The sequence below is a fragment of the Dunckerocampus dactyliophorus genome, chromosome 11 (genome assembly GCF_027744805.1).
Source record: "Dunckerocampus dactyliophorus isolate RoL2022-P2 chromosome 11, RoL_Ddac_1.1, whole genome shotgun sequence".
Taxonomy (NCBI): Eukaryota; Metazoa; Chordata; class Actinopteri; order Syngnathiformes; family Syngnathidae; genus Dunckerocampus; species Dunckerocampus dactyliophorus.
The window spans coordinates 27841303-27860707 of record NC_072829.1 but is presented as its reverse complement, the minus strand read 5'-3'; the positions used below and the strand labels follow the sequence as shown (position 1 = coordinate 27860707).

General features: G+C 40.5%; 2 protein-coding genes across 5 annotated transcripts in view; one reads left to right on the top strand and one right to left on the bottom strand.

Moving 5' to 3' along the window:
* The window catches only part of LOC129189599 (dedicator of cytokinesis protein 2-like), a 180266-nt gene that overhangs the window by 17617 nt on the left and 143244 nt on the right, over positions 1-19405 (top strand). For 3 of the 4 annotated variants that reach the window (XM_054791433.1, XM_054791431.1, XM_054791434.1), the window contains one exon: positions 3078-3206. The exons of the other annotated variant lie outside the window; for it this stretch is intronic. The gene's annotated coding sequence lies outside the window, so the exon portion shown is untranslated. The remainder of the gene's footprint in view (positions 1-3077; positions 3207-19405) is intronic. 4 annotated transcript variants of the gene reach the window in all.
* On the bottom strand, positions 1966-18334 carry hrh2a (histamine receptor H2a). Its single transcript, XM_054791441.1, has 5 exons — positions 18235-18334; positions 4334-5709; positions 2992-3163; positions 2782-2919; positions 1966-2626 (listed from the first exon to the last, which is right to left on the bottom strand). The coding sequence occupies exons 2-4, from the start codon at positions 5337-5339 to the stop codon at positions 2913-2915; spliced, it is 1185 nt and encodes a 394-aa protein (XP_054647416.1). The 5' UTR covers positions 5340-5709; positions 18235-18334; the 3' UTR covers positions 1966-2626; positions 2782-2912.

The window sequence follows — 19405 nt, the reverse complement described above, 5'->3', positions numbered from 1 at the left end:
TTAAAGCAGGGGTGCCCAAACTTTTTCCACCGAGGGCCACATACTGAAAAATGAAAGGATGTAAGGGCCACTTTGATGTATGCTAAGAAGTTATGTATTTTATGAAAAACTGCATTTCATCTTTGTGATATATGTGAAAAAGACTATTATTAGTATCAACTTCACTCTTTGCTCTTTTTTTCCCCCATTTTTTGCTGCTGTTTTTGTTTTTTATTTTCAAAACTGTTAAACTTTCTTCTTAAATAATCTTCATACATTTTCTTTTTGTAATATTATGACTTTATTCTCATAATTTTCCGATCATATTATAACTTTGTCCTCAACCAAATTTTCCAAAAATTCCAATTTGATTTTGTTTTGTTTGTTTCTCATATTACAACTTAAAAAAATAAGGTATTTTTCTTTAATATTTCACCTGGCTAAAATTACATTGTTTTTACATTATTTTCCCCTCATAATATTACAAGTTTATTCTTGTAAAATTGAAACTTTTTTCTGTTATGTTTTGTCTTTATTTTTGTAAAATTTCTGCAGATTTTTCCATTTTAACTTTTGGTTTTTTTCTCAGTTTTCTTGTGTTCTTCATTTGTTTTTTCCATGTCTGATGTTTTTTTTTCAGTTTTCAACTTTCTCTTTGTAAATGTTCTTCTCGTAATTATGACTTTATTCCCATATTTTGTTTTTCCGCAACCTAATTTTTGAAAAATGAAACTCATATTAAGACTTAAAACATTTCCTTTTTCTTTAATAATTCTACTATATGCCACAAAAATGACGTTATTTTCCTCATAATATTACGTTATTCTCGTAAAATTAAGAATTTTTCTTGTTAGATTAGATTACAACTTTTTCCTGTTCATATTTTGACTTTATTCTTGTAAAATTACTGCTGATTTTTGCTGGTTTTTTTTTTTTTTTTTTTTTTTTTTTTTTTTTTTACTTTTCTTGTTAAATAGTATTTTTAGAATGTGCTAATGGGCCAATAAAAAAACAGCCGCCATCCGCAAATGGCATTCGGACCGCACTTTGGACACCCCCGTCTTAAAGTTGAAAGCGTAAAATATTGTTTGTGTGCATTGTGGAGATGTAAGTGTTCACCATTTTCTCCACATAAACCCTTTTCAAGGCACTTACAGGGTACATTTGTTAGTTGTTACCTTTTATGGCGGTTGTAAAATATCCCCCTTGTCTTCCTTGCCTCTTTATTAGGTACACCACTGCTATAGGAAATTCAACTGCTCAGACATAATTTGTTGCTTTTGTCATTGTTGCTAGAAATAATCACGGAGTGTGTGTATAATGCTATGCAGACTTTCTTGCATGAAATTCATCTCTTGTGTTTCCATCCAGTATTTGCCATATGACCCCATGTTTGTAGTCCAGTAGGTCTGTGTGGAATTGGCAGGCGTACATTTACTCTGGGTGCTTTTCCTTCCAGTCTTTCCACAGTCGCCAGTCTGTATCTGACTGGCAACCAGTGCAGTGTGAACCCCATAATTGTATAGTCATAGAATTTTTACGTGTATCGGTAAATGGTTCATGCAGTGTGCATGTCTTTCACGTGGTCTTTCATGTGGTCCTATTGGGTGCTGGAGCTGAAAGATTCTTGAAGCAGCTGATGTGATACATGCTTTATAGAGTTAGTGAAATAATAATTCAAAGAGACTGCTACAGATATCTGCTGGAGAAGTGTGTCTCAGCACTGCGGCTCATGTGTTGAAAACAGTTCCTTAAAATATAAGATATATATATGAGGTTTGAGGTGAAATAAATTTGGGTCTCTGCTTGTCACTGAGGGGTGATGGTGGGTCCCGCAGCCAAACCAGTTGAGAACCACGGCTCTAAACACAGCGACTTTATGAAGAGCAGCCTGCTAACATCCGTACCGTGGCAATTATATGCTACTAATGTTTTTTTTGCATGCTTTAACGTTATTCCCTTTTTATTTTTTTTTTACTTGCACAGTTCATTGGACAACATGCCAACAAGTCAGTCAGGTTAAAGAAAATTACACATAAGTTTACTGTATTTGTGCACGCTGGGAGTGGCATGGCTCAGGTGGTAGAGTGGCCGTTTTCCAATCTGAAGGTTGCGGGTTTGATCCTCCGTCCTCCTGTGATCGTGTCGAGGTGTCCTTGGGCAAGATACTGAAACCCAGCTTCTCCTGATGCTGCGTCCTCAATAGGTAAATGTGCTAACAGCGTCAGAGCGCTTTGAGTACCTTGGTGGAAAAGCGCCATACAAGGGAAAGACCATTTACAATTCAAGTAATAAGACATTTGATTCCATCTTTACATCTATTTAGGAGGAGTGCAGGTCTAGCTTCTAATACTTCATACAACCGCTAGAGAGAACTCTTGACAAGGCATCCAAATGTACATTACTTCTTGTGGTTAATGTCATGCATGATGGTCATGATAGGTCCTTCATGGAGACACAAGGGAGAGTCTCACTGACATTGCAGATGAAAGCATGCATTAGCACGAAGAAGTAAGTAAGGAGAAGTTGTATCCTTCAGTGTTTTGCCTCTTTTTGTGCAGTGGAGCAGGTGAAGTGCGCATTGATGCTTTTGTCCGATGAGCTGCTGAGGTCTTCCTTTTGAGTCCATTACCCACTGGCGTGTATGCTAACGGGAAGAGAGACACAATATGGCTTGAAAAGAAAGTGGCCGTGTGATCCTGTACGCTGTGTATGACACCATTAGCATCTGTGTGTCAGTTTATTTGTTCACGAGGACACTACGGGCTGTGGGGTTGTGTCCACTACAGTATGTGTACTTACACTTAATCCGCTTTGGTGGACCTCAGAATTGCTGTAATGGTAGCTTCCTGTCAGAGAGGCCTTAAAGGTTGACTTGATGGTTTTGTCCGGTCTGATATCCTTCAGCAGCAGAGGCTCATCATGAGCTGAGCTCATGAGCTGCAGTGGTCAAAAAAATGATGGGGTGTATTTTTTGATTGACACTGTTAAATCGGTTTGGTATTAGTTTACCCTTCATTGCAGTTGACATCTGTGGCAGCTGCATCATTTGCAAACTGGGTGATGGCTGTGTTTGTCCTTCTGCTTGTTTCCTGCAGCATAAAGTTCTGATCCGTGTGTCCTGCCCTGCAGCTGGCGGGCGTGTGTCCACATAGCAGCGTCACCTCCATGAGCTGTTCTCTGGCTAATACCAAACACAGAACCAAACACAGACGGAGACATTTACTGTGAGTATTTACGTATGGAAAGACAAACTATAGTGGAATCTTGGTTAGAGTCATAAGTCGTTCCAGAAGGTCCGACTAACCAAAACATACCCATAAGAAATTTGCCATAAGATATAATTTAAATCCAATTAATCCATTTCTTACATCTTTTGTCATTTATTTAGAACTGGAGAAGATAGAATTTCTGTTGTTTGTTATATATTTTTTTATGGTGCTCGTTCATTGCGTTGAAGGCCTTTGCTGGAACGCTCGAGCAGATGGCGTAAGCTTTTCAAATTTCCAAAAGACACCATTCGCCTCATCAAGTGTTTCAGCAAACTTCGAGGGCCCGATGTTTTGATACTTCCCTGCAGATGGAAATGAAAAGTCAAAAACCCACAAGACATTGGACCGTGGGAAAGCGTATGAAAGTGGCAGTAATTCAATCCAGCCTAGTGCTGGATTAATGCAGTGTTGATTCGTAACTGGCTCGGTTATGACACGCTAGATGGCTAATGTAGCGTACAACAATAAATCCAAAGGGTCGGCTTTGATTGCAGCATCACTATGAGTCTTAGAATGATACTATGGGTTTTCATGCCAAATGTAATCGCGGCTTTAAATGGTTTTACACTCGTATTACCCAATATAGTAGACATAAGAGCAAATAAGCCCTTTAAAACGTAAATAAAACTCCTGCTCGTGTGTGTCACAGTAAATGTGTTGCCTAGCATCACATCTGGCCCTTGTCTTGCTGAACACCAACACATACTGGCCAATGTAGAATACAATACGACATTCACAATTAGAATGCTTCTTCTGTCTTGTATTTCAATTTTACTTCATTTAGCCATTTTTATGCTTGAAAATGTTTAATTTAGGCCAAGAATAAGCACAGTTTGCTTAAATGTGCATATTTTTCTAATAGGCAATATTCAGCCACAAAACAACAATCATTTAGTAATTAATTAATTATTGAAAAACCGTGAGAGCGAGGGACAACTGTACATGCAAAACAGATTTTTTATTTTCAAGCTGTTTTTTTTCCTCCCTTTGATTATGTCCTGAAAATATTTGAAGTGGGCTCCTCTTATATTCAGGATCGTCTTATATTCAGGCTAATACGTTCCGGCTAATACGAGTGTTACCTGTTGTTACGTTGGGAGAGGGATGCCTGCTCCACCAGCTGCTGTAAGTTGGCCACCGGCATCTCAGTAAGTGAGCGTAGGCCGACCTGAAGTCCCTGTTGAGTGCTCCGTAGAGGATCGGATTGAGGGCCGAGTTGGCGTAACCCAACCACAGGACGATGGAGAACTGTGGCACTTTGTTTGGGTCGGGATGCTCCTGTAGGCCCAGCGCTGTGAACAGGATGAAATAAGGTAGCCAGCAGACCACAAACGCTCCTATGACTGCCGCCAGCGTCACTGTGGCCTTGTGCTCCCTCAGTGCTGACGCTGGGATACTGGAGACCACAGTGGTGATGGTTGTTTGGTTGCTCCTGCAGCTGTAGCTGGTGACGTACGTGGGCCGAGCACTGATGATGCGCTTGATTTGTGCCCGTGCGATGCAAAGTATTCTGAGGTATGTCCAGCACATGGCCAGCAGAGGCAGGTAGAATGTGAGAAGAGAGTCTGTTAAAACGTAAGGCCTGTTCAGCTCAAAGCGGCACGTCCTCTCAGGAACACGCGGCCCGTAGTTTTGCACCGTCCCGTTGACCGTGTTCCATCCCATGTAGATGGGCAAGAAGGACACGGCCACGGACACGGTCCAGACACTCGCCATGGCCACCACTACCCTCCAAGGCAGCACCAGTGAGGTGTATCTGAGGGGCATGGTCACTGCCAAGTAGCGGTCCACACTGATGGCCAAGAGGGTGAGGATGGAGGCGGTGCACAGCATGACGTCCATGGAGATGTAGAAGTTGCAGAAGACTGGACCCAGCGGCCAGTCGTCTGTGAGCTGCAGGTGGGCAGAGAAGGGGAGTACGACGAGGCCCAGCAGGAGGTCCGTCACCGCCAGCGACACGATGAAGCAATTAGTGAGGCAGCGGAGGCGTCTGGAGGCGCAGACCGCAAGGCACACCAAAACGTTGCCGCCGATAGTCAGGAGGATGAGGAAGGTCAGGATGAGACCTATCAATATTTTTGACAACATCACTGGACTTAACCTTGTGCGATTATGTTGGTAACCTTGCACTGACTTGCAAAGATGAGCTTCAATTCACACTGTCGGTTCTTCCACTAATTGGGTTTCTTGAAAGACAAACTCAATGAGTCCAAGGGCAAATGTGATCCTGCTGTGGGCCTTGCTCAGCGTAAGCTGCAGATTTGAAGTCGTTTTATCCATGCTGTGCTGTCGTGTCCACATCAGTATTCCCAGGCCCACTTATACTATTAAGTATACGTCTTGTTAAAAGCTTGGGGATTTAAATCAAATCACCACTTGACCTTTTTCTCTTTTAAATGTCTTTGTTGACTGGCTGATTCAAAGTGTTGGACAGCCTCTTCCATGACTATGCTACCATCTAGTGGACAGAAAGAAGCAAAACAGTTAACATGAGGCTACAAACATTAGATAGATACTTTGTTTTGATTTCTGGATAATGTTGATATATTTTTTTTTAGTAATTAACGTGACTAAAATAACACCCATAGGAGAGTACAAACTACTAGAGGCTACACTTGGAACAAACAATCCTACATTGCATCTGCTCCAAAGCTCAATCCTGAAATTTGTCGTTTGGATTTATGCATTTTTAGTGCGCAGTGTGCCGTCGTTGGAACTTTAGTGACTTAAATGAGGGTTTCAGTGAATTTGCCGCTTCAATTTGTGGGTCACACATGTTTTGCAGCAAGTAACAGTAGGTCAAATGACAAATTGACAAATTGATGGTATGGACATCGAAAGGATGAACGAAAATACTCTTTTTGGGGATCATAATAGATGCAAAAATGAGCTGGAAATCTCACATTAAAAATTGACAACATAAGGTGGCGAGAAATATCTCAATATTGAATAAAGCAAAATTTGTCCTTGACCAAAAATCCCTCTCTGGTATTACCACATCTAACTTATTGTGTGGAGATATACTTAGACTCTGACTTAGACAGACTTTATTGATCCATAAGGGAAATTGCTTGGTTACAGTCGCTCAATTGCGGAAGAAAAAGAGAAACACTCTTAAACAAAATGCAATGCAATATGAATGAAGCATATTAAAATATAAGAAAATATACAATAAAAGGAATAAAAAGAATGCAAGATAAACAAGATTTGCATATTTACAAATAGTTTGTAGAAATATGGTAAATACAAGTACACGTACACTTTGTACAAGGAAGGGCAGACGGTACTGCACAATAATGTGGTGGATTATCTTTTACAGGCAGGTGAGGTATTGTAGAGCTGCATGGCGTGTGGAATGAATGAAGTCCTGTAGCGTTTACTGTGGTAACGGAGCTGCAGGCGTCTGTTAGAGAATGAGCTCCGCTGCCCCTCTTTTGTCCGATGGAGTGGGCGGGTGGGGTTGTCCATAATGGAGAGCAGTTTGTCCAGTGTCTCCCTGTGTCTCACTGTTACAAACGCCTCCAACTGAGTGCTGATAACTTGTTCGGCTTTACGGATTAGTTATGTGGGGTATATGGTATTAGTTATATGGGGTAATAACTATAAAAGCAATCCTCGCTCGCTATCAGGTAGGGTAATCCATAATGCCATGTGTAGAGAACATACTAATCCTTTATTTCTACAATCGCAAATATTAAAAATAGCTGATTTAGTACATTTTCAAACAGCTAAAATTATGCATAAAGAAAACAATAACCGGTTACCCAAAAATGTCATCTAATACTCTTCTACAAGAGAGGAGAAATAGGATAAGTGAAGAAAATTTACAAGAAGCAAGTTGAAATAGTTGGAAAAAAACCTGCTGTAATTCTAAGAGAATAAAGTCGTATTCTAATGAGGAAAAAAAGTGGTAGTTTTACAAGAATAAATGCATTACTTGAGGAAAGCTGATGTGATTTTAGTGACAGAGTTGAAATATTAAAGACAATATTTACAATATTTGTTTAAAACTCGCAACATTACGAGAAACAAAATCACGACGAAAGAAAATAAAGTTTTGGAAAGTACAGGTTGGGGAAAAAGTTAAAAAAATATGATGCAAATAAAGTCTAAATGTTATGCGAGTAAAGTCATAATTTTTGAAAAAGACATTTTTACAAAAATTACGAAGAAAGTAGAAATATTTTGAAAATGAAAACAGCAAAAATGAGCAAAGAGCGAAGTTAATACTACTAATAATAAAAGAGATGCAGTTTTTTCTTAGACTATATATATAACTGTTACTTTGCAAAATACCAAAGTGGCCCTTGCATCCTGTCCACCTCTCAACAGCATGGTTGGAAAAAAGCTGCCAATGGCATAACAGCGCCCTCGCTGGCAGGATGAGCCTCTGCACTGAACAGCCCATTTCAGTCATATTTAAGGTAATATTCTTAATGATCATATATCATATATATGCTGTATCATAAATATTTTCAGACATAATCAATTCATACTCATTCTTTAACACTCCTCCTTTTTGTGCCCCCACCCCAACACGTTTATTGTCCATTGTCACTCGTGCTACGTCGTGCGTTGATTGTTGTAAAGAGGCATCTGAGACAATGCACAGCATCAGACGTGCCATGTATTGAAGAGGTCAAATTATTGTACATTATGTGATGTAAAAAAAAAAAAGATTGATTGTATATCATATGAGGGTGAAATTATCCTACAAATACGATTATTATTGTTCATCCTGGCAAAGCTGTCGACATGAAATGATAAATTGTAAATGAATAACCCTCTACTCATCAGCCAGCTTCCAACTTCATTCATGAAATGGAGGTACATTTCTTTGAGTCACATCATCCGAAGCAAACATCAATAACTAAGAGACATTCCATGCAAGCATTTCCAATTTGACAGTGAAACATTTCAACTGTTTTCATCATCGGAATACACAACACCTTCCACACCTTCATGGACTTCTTTGTTCAAACAAACACGTGTGCAGTCGTCCCTCGCCACTTGGTGGTTCAAATTTTGCGCTGTCACAGCAGTTTTTCAAACATATATTAATTAATAAATCATGCCGTTTTGTGTTTGAACACGGTCCATTATTAGTGAAAAACATGCATGTGTAAGCAAAATGTATGTATTTTACGCCTAAATGAAGCATCTAAGAATGCACATCGTGGGACACACCTATTCCGCCTGTAAACCCTTCTGAAAAAAACTCCAAAAAACATTTTTTGTTGATATTTATAGAAAAATTATAGAGCGGTGTTTACACTTTGCCTCCACATTGTCCCGCAATTCCCTGTGGCAGTGCGTGTCATTTAGATGGCATGCCTGAAGACTAGTTTGCGCACTGTTTGCATAGTGTTCATGCACTTGGCACGAAATTCGTGACCGAAAATGGTGCTCATTGGCATTAAATGCCACCCTCCTGCATGACTTATTTACACCTAAGTCACTGTTTACGTCTAGTGTATGACATTGTATGCGGGACGCACATTGTCCCCACAAGGGCAGGCATTGGAACCACCACTTCCCGCTTCGGTGAAGCCGTCGTGGCATTATTTGGTCCCGCTTTGTCCTGCGTGAAGCCACGCAAGAGCAGGCATCACCCCTAGCTTAATTTATTCCTTTATTTGCACCAGACCTACAAGATGTTGAACTCCAGAGAAGAAACCGTCCTTGCAAAAAAGTAAAATAAGTCTATATTATCTCGCAGCTGCAGAAAAAGAATGCAGAAAGAGCAGGAAGGAGGCATGAACTAGGTTTTCTCCAGGTACTCAGTTTTTTTCCCCACATTCCAAAAATATGCATGTTAGGTTCATTGGAGACTCTAAATTGTCCATAGGTGAATTTGAGTTTGTCTCTGTGTGCCCTGCGATTGGCTGGCTACCAGTCCAGGGTGTACTCTGCCTCTCAAGTCAGCTGGAATAGGCTTCAGCATACCCCGGCGACCCTAGTGCGGACAAGCGGCATAGAACTTGGATGGATGATTGGTCAAGTATTGCCATTCCAATTGTTTTTTTGTTTTTTTTTATTAGGTAGGCCGCTACTTAGCCCTTTTTACGGTGCTCGACCTAGTGAGCACCACTATTTCACAATCTTCGAATTTTGCCTTCTTCTGTGGAGCCACCTTCTCCATCTTTCCCTCATTGACAGTCCGACACCTGCTCCTTAAAAGCATCACCATATTCATGAGCTATTTAGCATTGATCGTTTGTAGATTATTGTGGGATAACACCGGGGTGGAGGTATTGTGTGCACCATTCACTGTTGGTGAGATGTATAATGAGAAGACTGCGTACAAGTATGCGCCGCATGGTTTTATACTGTAGATCTGAATATTTTCTTGCATACATACAGTAGATGGAGGTTTGAGTGTGCAGTATTTTGGTATAGAATCCACGCAGTTATATAAATGAGGCCCGTATGAGGTGTGTTAAGCATGTTTCTGTTTGTCAGCATGTTGCCAATAATAGATCCTGTTGCAGAAACATGTATTATTCACCATGACTTTCTACAGCCTGTGCAATGTCTTTTAAAGTAAAACTGCACTTTTGGCATTTTGCCCAGCAACCACAATCCTCATGTGAGGCAAGAACACACGTCTTTCCCTTTTCTATGCATTCAAAATAGTGAAAAACTGCTGGCACGAGGCAGCTAATAATGCAGGTAATGGTATTCCCCTAATTTGGCTATGAAGCTCTTTCAGAAAACTTCCAAAAACCGCCAACAACGCACAAATGACATACTGTGACGTGCGTATTAACCAAGCTATAGCAACATTGTTACTGTAGGAGGTAGCATGAAGGAACTATTTTATGGCGTAGATCGATTGTACATATAGCCGTGCACTATGTGCTCCATGTATCAGAATTAATATCATGGTGGCTTACTCGATGGAAAGTTGTTCGTCTGGTCCAGCTGGCCTGTGGCGCATGTTCCACTTAATTTTGGGTAGGTGGAAAAAAGTTTCTCCCACTGCAGGGTGTGTTGGCGCAAACAATTCGTTTGTTGTAATGTAGTCTATTGACCGGTGTTCTCCTCGGCAGATACACAAATCCTTTCCATTGATGCTAAGTAACATTCAGCAGGAGAAACACATGCTTTCTGTCAGCATGGCTTGGCAAGCTCCACATTTACTGTATGCCGGTCATTGGTACTATAGGAATTGGTATTGTGTTGATGTTTCACACCGACGTCTGAAAACTGACGGACTGGAGTTGAGACTGCCACCGATATGGATATCTGTGCACTTGGATAACTAAAATGACCCAGTGAGCAAGGGTAATGCTCAATCGTCCAGTTTGTAAAGTCAGGAGACAGAACAAACCGAAACAGTTCTGTCTCTCTTGGCCCCTGTCTGCTCCGATGTTTTTACCCTCTCAACTTGGCCGCTCAGCTTCTAAAATCTATAGCTCATCATCCGCATGTTCAGGCTCATAAAGATAAGGTTGTAGATCCTCAATTGTCCCAAAGTAGTCACATAGTCTGCCATGATTAGTAATAGCAAACACAGAACGGCGTCTCTATGCTGCTGCTGTTGTTGATGGAAGTAGCGTCTGTTGCTGTGGACTCTGTGAAATCAATGCGCCCACAAAATAAATTCTGGTAATGCTGAAAATGACCACGATACAGTCGTCCCTCGTTTGTCCTGGTTAATGCGTTCCAGACTCGATCGCGATAAGTGAACTTCCGCGAAGGAGAATATTAATCAAAGGAATATCTTCATAGTTAGAGCATAGAAAACCTGTTTATGACTTTCAAAATACGGGGTTTAACTTGATTAGAGCTCTGTAGACATGTAATAACACCCAATAGTCACTTTTTACACTCCACCTCATCTGGCTCCTCTCAATGCGGAGGAGCAGCGGTTCTACTTCGAGCTTCTCCCGGATGGCAGTGCTTCTCACCTTATCGCTAAGGGAGAGCCCAGCCACCCTACGGAGAAATCTCATTTCGGTTGCTTGTACTCGCGATCTTGTCCTTTTGGTGACTACCCAAAGCTCATGACCATAGGTGAGGATAGGAACGTGGATCGACCTTTCGGCTCAGCCCCCTCTTCACCACAACGGATGCAGGGTCCGCATCATTGCAGACGCCACACGTGTGTTCCACACTTGCCTCACTCGTGAACAAGACCTCGAGGTACTTAAACTCCTCCACTTGGGGCAGTGTTGCGCGGACATCGGGGCAGTGCCTCTGGATTGGCAGACATGGTCATGGCATGTATATAAAATGATTTGGAGGCTTTTGGAAGGGCTTTTAGAGTGCTTTTTCGGCGAAATAGATCCCATTTACGTGCTACATTGCGCTAGCAGTTGACAATATTTAGGATGCACAGAAAAGGGAAGATGTGTGTTTGTCTCACATAATTATTGTGGATGATGGGCAAAATTCCAACAAATTAAATAGTGCAGTTTTGTGTGTGTGTTTTTCTAAAATGCTGTTCTATTCATGCATAACCCTAGACCACATGTGTCAAACTTGTGCCCTGGAGGGCCGAGACGCTACAGGTTTTCTCTCCAATCAGTTTCTTCAGCAGGTGATTTAATTAATGAGCTCCTTCCCTCAAACTGAAAGTGTTGATCATTAAAATCACCTGCTTTAGTGACTGGCTGGAAAGAAAACCTGCAGTGTCTCGGCCCTCCATGGCACGAGTTTGACACCCCTGCCCTAGACAAACTCAAAAAGTAATGCTTTTGACAGCCTCTGGTGTATCATACTGACTTTTAGTACTGTGTAAGGGCTACTTCACTTTGAGGTGGTTCCTGCAGGACAATGCCCAACCATTATTAATGGTCGCAATTGATTTATGGTTGGAATAGCCACAGGGCCGGTGTGACACCCAAAATTGTTGATCTGAACGTTGCTCCAGCAAATAGACAACGTTGTTTCCTTGCCTCCTGTCATCTTGCACAAGGAGGACAGGGCAAATGAGCGCCACTTTGTATGCCGTAGACTTCCCATTCTCAGTAAGTGCTATTTGGGGGGAGCCCAATTAGGGTTGTGGAGATGAAAGGCTTGCAACAAAAGAAGTTGGAATTGCACCTCTTTACCAGACATAGTCCGATTTTGTGGATGAGTAAAGGTTATTTACCTCTTAGCCCGGATGCGCCATCAGACTTTCAAGTGCTCATTCTGAAACCTTTTTTATTTTTAGGCCAGCCATCTGTGTCTTTTCGGAGTATCTTCCTCTGACTAATGAGAAATAAGCATAATCACGCACATTGTTTAATGTGTAAAGTCAAAGTACTTCAGCGCGTTTACATGGATGTTTAAAAGGAATGGGTTCATTGTACCAGCAAGCGTCAGCGCAATATTAACTTTGAAAAAGTCAGCAGGCTGTCAAATTTTGATTCATTCCCTCTTCCATCTATTCATTCATTGATTCAAACGTCACATCTGCCGCCCAATTGGCTGACATGAGAGGGATGCAAGTGCCTTGAAATTACACCCTTAAACACTTGGTGTCTGTGCAGCACCAGAAGAACATGCAAAGCCTTTGATTTTTTTAGGAATTACCAAAAGGTCTGAATGTACAATTGACATTCAATCATAATGCAGGTATTGTTTTCACTCCACTTAATGGGTGTCCAAACTGTTTCCACTGAGGGCCACATAGCGAAAAATGAAAGGAATGCAAGGGCCAGTTTGATATTTTCTGAAGCAACACATGTAGATATGCTAAGAAGTTGTACATATTTCTAGAAAATACTGCATCTCAGCTTTGTGATATAGGTGAAAAAGCCCATTAGTATGAATTTTGTTTTTTGCCTTTTCCCCCCCGAAATATTAGATTGGAAAATTAGGTTGAGAAAAAGTTCTAATGTTACGATAATGTCAAAATATTATGAGAATAAAGACAAGAAGAAGAAAGAAGAAGAAAGTTGAAATATTTGAAATATTTGTAAAAATATATATACAGGTATATTAAAAAAAAAAGAAAAACAAGCAAAAAAGTATTCTAATACTAATAATATGCTTTGTCACTGATAACGCAAAGCTGAGATGCAGGCTGTTGTTTTCTTTTAATATAAGAGACATCTTAACATTTCTACATGGGTTTTACATTTTTGAAACGTAAAAGTGACACCTGCATCCTTTGATTCTTCAGTATGTGGCCTTCGGTGGAGAACGCTTGGACACCCGTGTATTAGGGGGTCAATATAATACAGTCGTGGTCAATTGGTTCCAGACCTGACAGCGATAAAAGTACTTTGACAAAAACAGGAGAGGTGAGATATTTTATGCAACTGCCAAGATTTAATTGTACTTTATTTTTATTTAATTATTTATTGTACTCTAAGTACATCTCCACTCAGTGTGCTCATTTGCCATTACAGTAAATACAGGCATCATGTTTGAGTAGAATACTTATAAAACTACTAAGAGGTGAAGCAAATATTCTTTGGTGAACTACTCAACATCAGCTGGTGAGCTACCGCTAGCATATGTGCTACCTGTTGGAGTGTGATAGCATCACTGTCTAAAGCTGGACACACTCCGTGTTTGTTGAACAACTCAAATACACACTCAAATATCTAGTGTTTTGAAGACAAGCCATAAGTATTATACTGATAGCAAGAGAGCAAGATTAAGTGCTAGCTACTGCCAGAGAGGCAGTGCAAATGGGTAAAAGACGCCAGAAAGTGGAATGCCTGTCGTCAATTGACTACACATTTTACTGACAATTTTTTTATTCATTTGCACGATTATAAGGAACGCAGTGAACGTCAACACAAAATGCTAGTGCCGCATAGAGTGCCGCGACATGAGCAAGTGCCGACACGGCAGAGAGGCGATTCCGCTGCATGTTTTGCAAAATAAAGCGCAGTGAAACATTTTTAGGATATTTTATGTTGGTTTTGAACTCATTGTGGTCAATATGTGCGTAAAAAATAAGCGATATATGTATACGATATATGTATATATATATATGTATATGATATAGAGCATACGCAGTATATGCATTTATACAATGTATAACTTTACATTATTTTCAAGATAATTTTTAAGGTGTGGCGGCTTTTATTTTTCAGTGGTGGGCTGCCACGATCAATTACATGTAGCGGAAACCCAGCTAGGATATAGTAGACATAATAAGCGATAGTAGGACATAACGTTCCTTGTTGTTGTAGTATCTCAAACGTGTGGGTCGATCGCATTACGTAAAGAAAAAAAGATCATCCATTGTCACTTGATTGATATCAATCTGTCATACATAGACATACACCACAACACTATTGATAGCTTTGTTTACACCACATTGCACAACTCTTATGCGCAGGCTACGGGATCTCTGAAGGTACCACTTCCACATGGAATGGGAGGAAAAGCTTTTTTCCCTATTTCATGCATCCATGGCTGCAAGTTAAGGTAATGTCTCCTCAATGTACTGATGCCTAGTGACCAGAATACTACATATGACTTGTCTTTTGTCTTTTATCTTTTATAATAAGGCATAATCAACCACAAAACAGCGGCCATTTATGAATTAATTCATTTTTCCTGGCCGACTGTCAGGGAAAAAATAATCTAGTTTTCAACTGTCTGTACTAGTGTTTCTGTTGATATGAAGACCATGTTCTCCTTGGAAGAGGTCTGCACCCACTTGAGTGCCTTTCTAGGATTGCTAGACCTCTGCTTTTGTTTGAGACAACTTTGTGTTCCATGTATATTTTTGTATTTGTGTGTGCATTCCCTACAGAGAAAACGCTGTGATATCATTCCTGTGTTGGTGACAGCTACTGCGTGTGTCTTAGAAATGTGAAAATGAATCAGATGTGGATTCAGACAGGTGCACAATGGAAGTGATAAGACAAATGAAATGTCTATATACAGTATAGGGACTAACAAGTGGCACTTGGGGATAAAGGTCATTATGTTGCTGCTGACCTTGGCACACCTTTGTTATGTCAACATTGCACGTTCCTGGTGGAGCTCCTGCACACAACATATACAGTATCGATGTGAGCACGCCCGGAAATAGATTCATTTTTATTTGATTTGATTTTTTTTTAGCCGCATACACATTTCTTGTCCTACTGTGTCATTGTACTGCATATGTTGTCATTTCTCAACCCATCTCAAGGGAGGAGACTTGCCTACGAACTGCAGATGCTTCCCGACAAGCCAAGGAAATGTTATTTTTAGTGCTAACCAGGGACATCATTATTAATGCTATGCTCTATGGTATGTTAATATGATAATAACCTTGTCCTAAAGCCTAACATGCGCACTTGAGATGCTCATCTGCTGAATTTCCCTAAGTGTCTATCCATCTATCTACTCTATCAATCAATAATTGATTAATTGCTGTTTTTTAATTATATGCTTTTTTTTTTTAGTGAAGTGGTGTCCATTTTTTTCTGTTTTATTTTCAGTATTTTCAAGTGACAAATGTGAAAATGTACACAACTAATAGATTAATTGAAAGTAAAAAGAGTAGGGGAGGGTCTTTAGTCTATTAATTTCTTTACAGAAAATAAATGTGCATTTAATTGCACTTTTCTATTTCTGTGCTGCAGGTGCTGACTTTCTCAGTGCCCTAATTCTGGGCACACTGATGCACAAGATTTATTGACAGATGTCACTGCATTAGGCTAACAACAAAGTATTTTTTTTTTTTTAAATATGCAGATGGCAGCATAGACTTTGCTAATCAATGACGCATTTCAAGCCTACAGCGTCACCTTTACGCAAAACGCGTCAAAGCAGCCACGAAGCTAATGTTAGCAAGCCGTGTCGAGAACAGACAACAGCGTTCAGAGCCAAGATAAGTAAGCCCATGTCTGACAGATGAATCAGCCTGCTGAGGAAATGTTTTCAGACACCGAAAGTACTCAAGTTTACAATCATTTAAATGTTTTCACGTTCCATCCATTCATTTTCTATGTCGCTTGTCCTCATTAGGGTCACAGGGCTCTGTAGCTCTGTCTAGCTCTGTCCTGGACGGTCCTCTGGACTCCGTGGAGGAAGTGGGGGAGAGAAGGATGTTGGCTAAGCTGACATCCATCATGAACAACACCTCTCACCCGCTACATGACACTGTTGTTTCCCTGAGCAGCTCCTTCAGCACCAGACTGTTACACCCACGGTGTAAAAAGGAGAGGTTCCGCAGGTCCTTCATACCGACCGCTGTCAGGCTCTACAACACCTGCACCACCTAACCATGTTGTAGATACTATGCTTTCTTTACACTGTTCTCTTTACTTGTCTTGCTGCTGTAACAAGTAAATTTCCCCGCTGTGGGATAAATAAAGTACAATAAAGCAATAAAGGGGTATGCTGGAGCCTATCCCAGCTGACTTTGGGAGAGAGGCGGGGTACACCCTGGACTGGTCGCCAGCCAATCACAGCGCACATATAGACAAACAACCTTTCACACTCACATTCATATCTATGGACAATTTAGACAAGCCTAATGTATGAATTAGACACTTGTCTAAATTGTCAGCTCAAAATGCAGCTTAAACGTATTCCTGTAATGCATTTTCTTTAAAAAAAAATCCACTCATCTGTTTGTGTATGTAGCCTGATGGTAAAAAAAACATTTTTCTTTAAATTATGTATATTTACGAATTGATTTATTTAGTGAGTGGCACCACTAGCCACTAGAATATTAAACGTTACATATCGTTTAGGTTGTGTTAGGTGGGTTAACTAAGGTAACGTCTGCATTGCTCCACTGGCCACCATCTGCAATGAATTCCTCATTTAATGCTCCATGCACTTCTTTAGACAGCAGACTAGTTAAGACTGAATCAACAGCACTGCCTGTTTCCAAGTGTAGTATGCTACATTTTTGTTACATCAGTCATTATGGCCACTCCGGTTCTTAGATGCGTCTATACATCATGGACACCTCTGTCTGTGTACACCTCTCGTACATAGTAACTACCATAGCAAGTCAGTATTTTGCAAGTCTCAAGGGAGTCTCGAGTCAATGCTCAAGTAAAGACACGCAAGTCTAAGTGAGGTCTCAAGATAGAACAGGTGGAGTCAATCCGAAGTCATGGGCTTGAAATTTTTGAGTCTTTTACAAGTCGAGTGGAGGGTAGGGTAATGTAATAAGGATGGATGTCTCATCCATGTAACATTACTGCTGCCTAGTGGCCAGAATACTACATATCACTTGCATTTCAATATGTTTTGACTAATAGACCATAGTCTACCACCAAACTCCGATCATTAGTTAATTTCTCAAAAAAACACACTAAAAAGGGGGCGCAATAATCGAGGGGGACATTTTACTCAACACATTCACTGAAAATAAAGTATTTTCAAGTCATCCGACTAAAGTCGGAGTCATTGATGTCCAAGTCTAAGTTGGGTCGCAAGTCTTTGATGATATTGTTGAGTCCGTAGTCACCCAAATTGTTCTGAAATTGTAACCGACCTATAGTCCATACAGTAAATTGAAGTTAAAATAAGTGCATTAATAAGTGCATTCGTTGTGTGACACATCAGCTACACTGATGATCTAATGATGCCTCCCCCTCCTTTTTATTTAATACAAGGCAGGTACGCTGTGCATACTGTTTGCAGCTGGCACAACACTGACTCACCTCGCAGGTCAACACTTCGCCCTTCACATTGCGATTGATCCCTGCACATGCTTATAATGAATTCTTTTTAACTGCATGAGCTGACAGAGCAGACTCAGCTGGTGTGTCACTCCCACACGCACATACACACACACATACACACACACACACACACACACATCTCCGTAACGTTCTTTACTGTCTGTTTTTGCATGGTGCTATTACTATAGGAACAAGTCTTAAGGTTGAAAATGATAAACAACGGTAAATGACTCAGGTGATGAAGCTGTTAAATATTTGTAAACTTCTTCAACGCTGTAAATAGAGAATACTGTATTGCACAACTAAAGCTACCACAGCACCATTTTTTAAAAAGAAATAAATGCATGAAATACATATTTCTAGATGTTGTAAAGCACAAATGATGAACTCACGTCATGTCTGTTCCCGGAGGGATGAGAGTTGAACCGCCAGCTCGCTTCTGAAGTGTGTGCGTGTGTGTCTGGGGGCGCCTAATGAGTGTGGATGTATGGGGAAGAAACTAAAGAGAGCAAGGGAGCACCACTGTGTCTCTCCCTCACCCTGTTTCCTCCTCCTAGTCCTAGGGTCTCTCTCTCTCTCTCTCTCTCTCGCTCTCTCTCTCTCTCGCTCTCTCTCTCTCTCGCTCTCTCTTTCTCTCTCTCTCTCTCTCTCGCTCTCTCTCTCGTTTTTTTTTTTTTTTTTATTGGCCCGCGGCAGTCGTCCCTCGTTTATAGCGGTTAATTGGTTCCAGACCCAACGTCAATCAATGAATGATATAGGATTCAATGTTAATAAATGGAATATTTTTGTAGTTTGAGCATAGAAAACCTGTTTATGACTTTCTAAATATTTTACTTTACACTCCTACTATTCTTTGTTTACATCACATCGCGCGAGTCTTATGCTGCTGGGACTTAAGACGGCCGCTAGCTAGTTCTAAACTTAAGAAGCCAAAAAAATAACCACTTCCACACGGGATAGGAGTAAATCTTTTTTTTTTTCTCTCTATCATGTCGGACATGCCATGGCTGACTTCATGACTTCATGCAGTGTTAAGGTAATGTAATGTAAGGTAATGACCAGAATACTACATATGACTTGTTTTTCAATATGTTTTGATTAATAATAGACCATAGTCTACCACAAAACAGCTATCATTTATTAATTAATTCATTTCTGAAAAATTGCGATATACGAACTGTGATATTGAGAGGGACGACTGTATCGACTGTAAATTAAAAAATACATAAAAATATCAGCCCCCCGCATCCTTTGATGGAAAAAGTTTAGACACTCCTGTTTTAAGACAATTTGATTTCTAAGTGAAAAGTACAGCATGAAAGAATTGCTGCAGTAAAGCTCCAACAAGGTCTCACCTTTCTGTGGGTGTATGGCATCAAGGCCGCCCTCTGAAGACCAGCACTATTTACACTGACGTCAGTGAGCCAATAGATCAGTGATTCAACTTCATATTTGTCTTACTTTGTACTTTTACTTGGACTTTTCAGTATTGTGGGCTTACTTCCAGAGTGATTTGTCTACATTTTTGTAGAAGTTGCGCAAGACAAGGCTGGCATTGAAAGG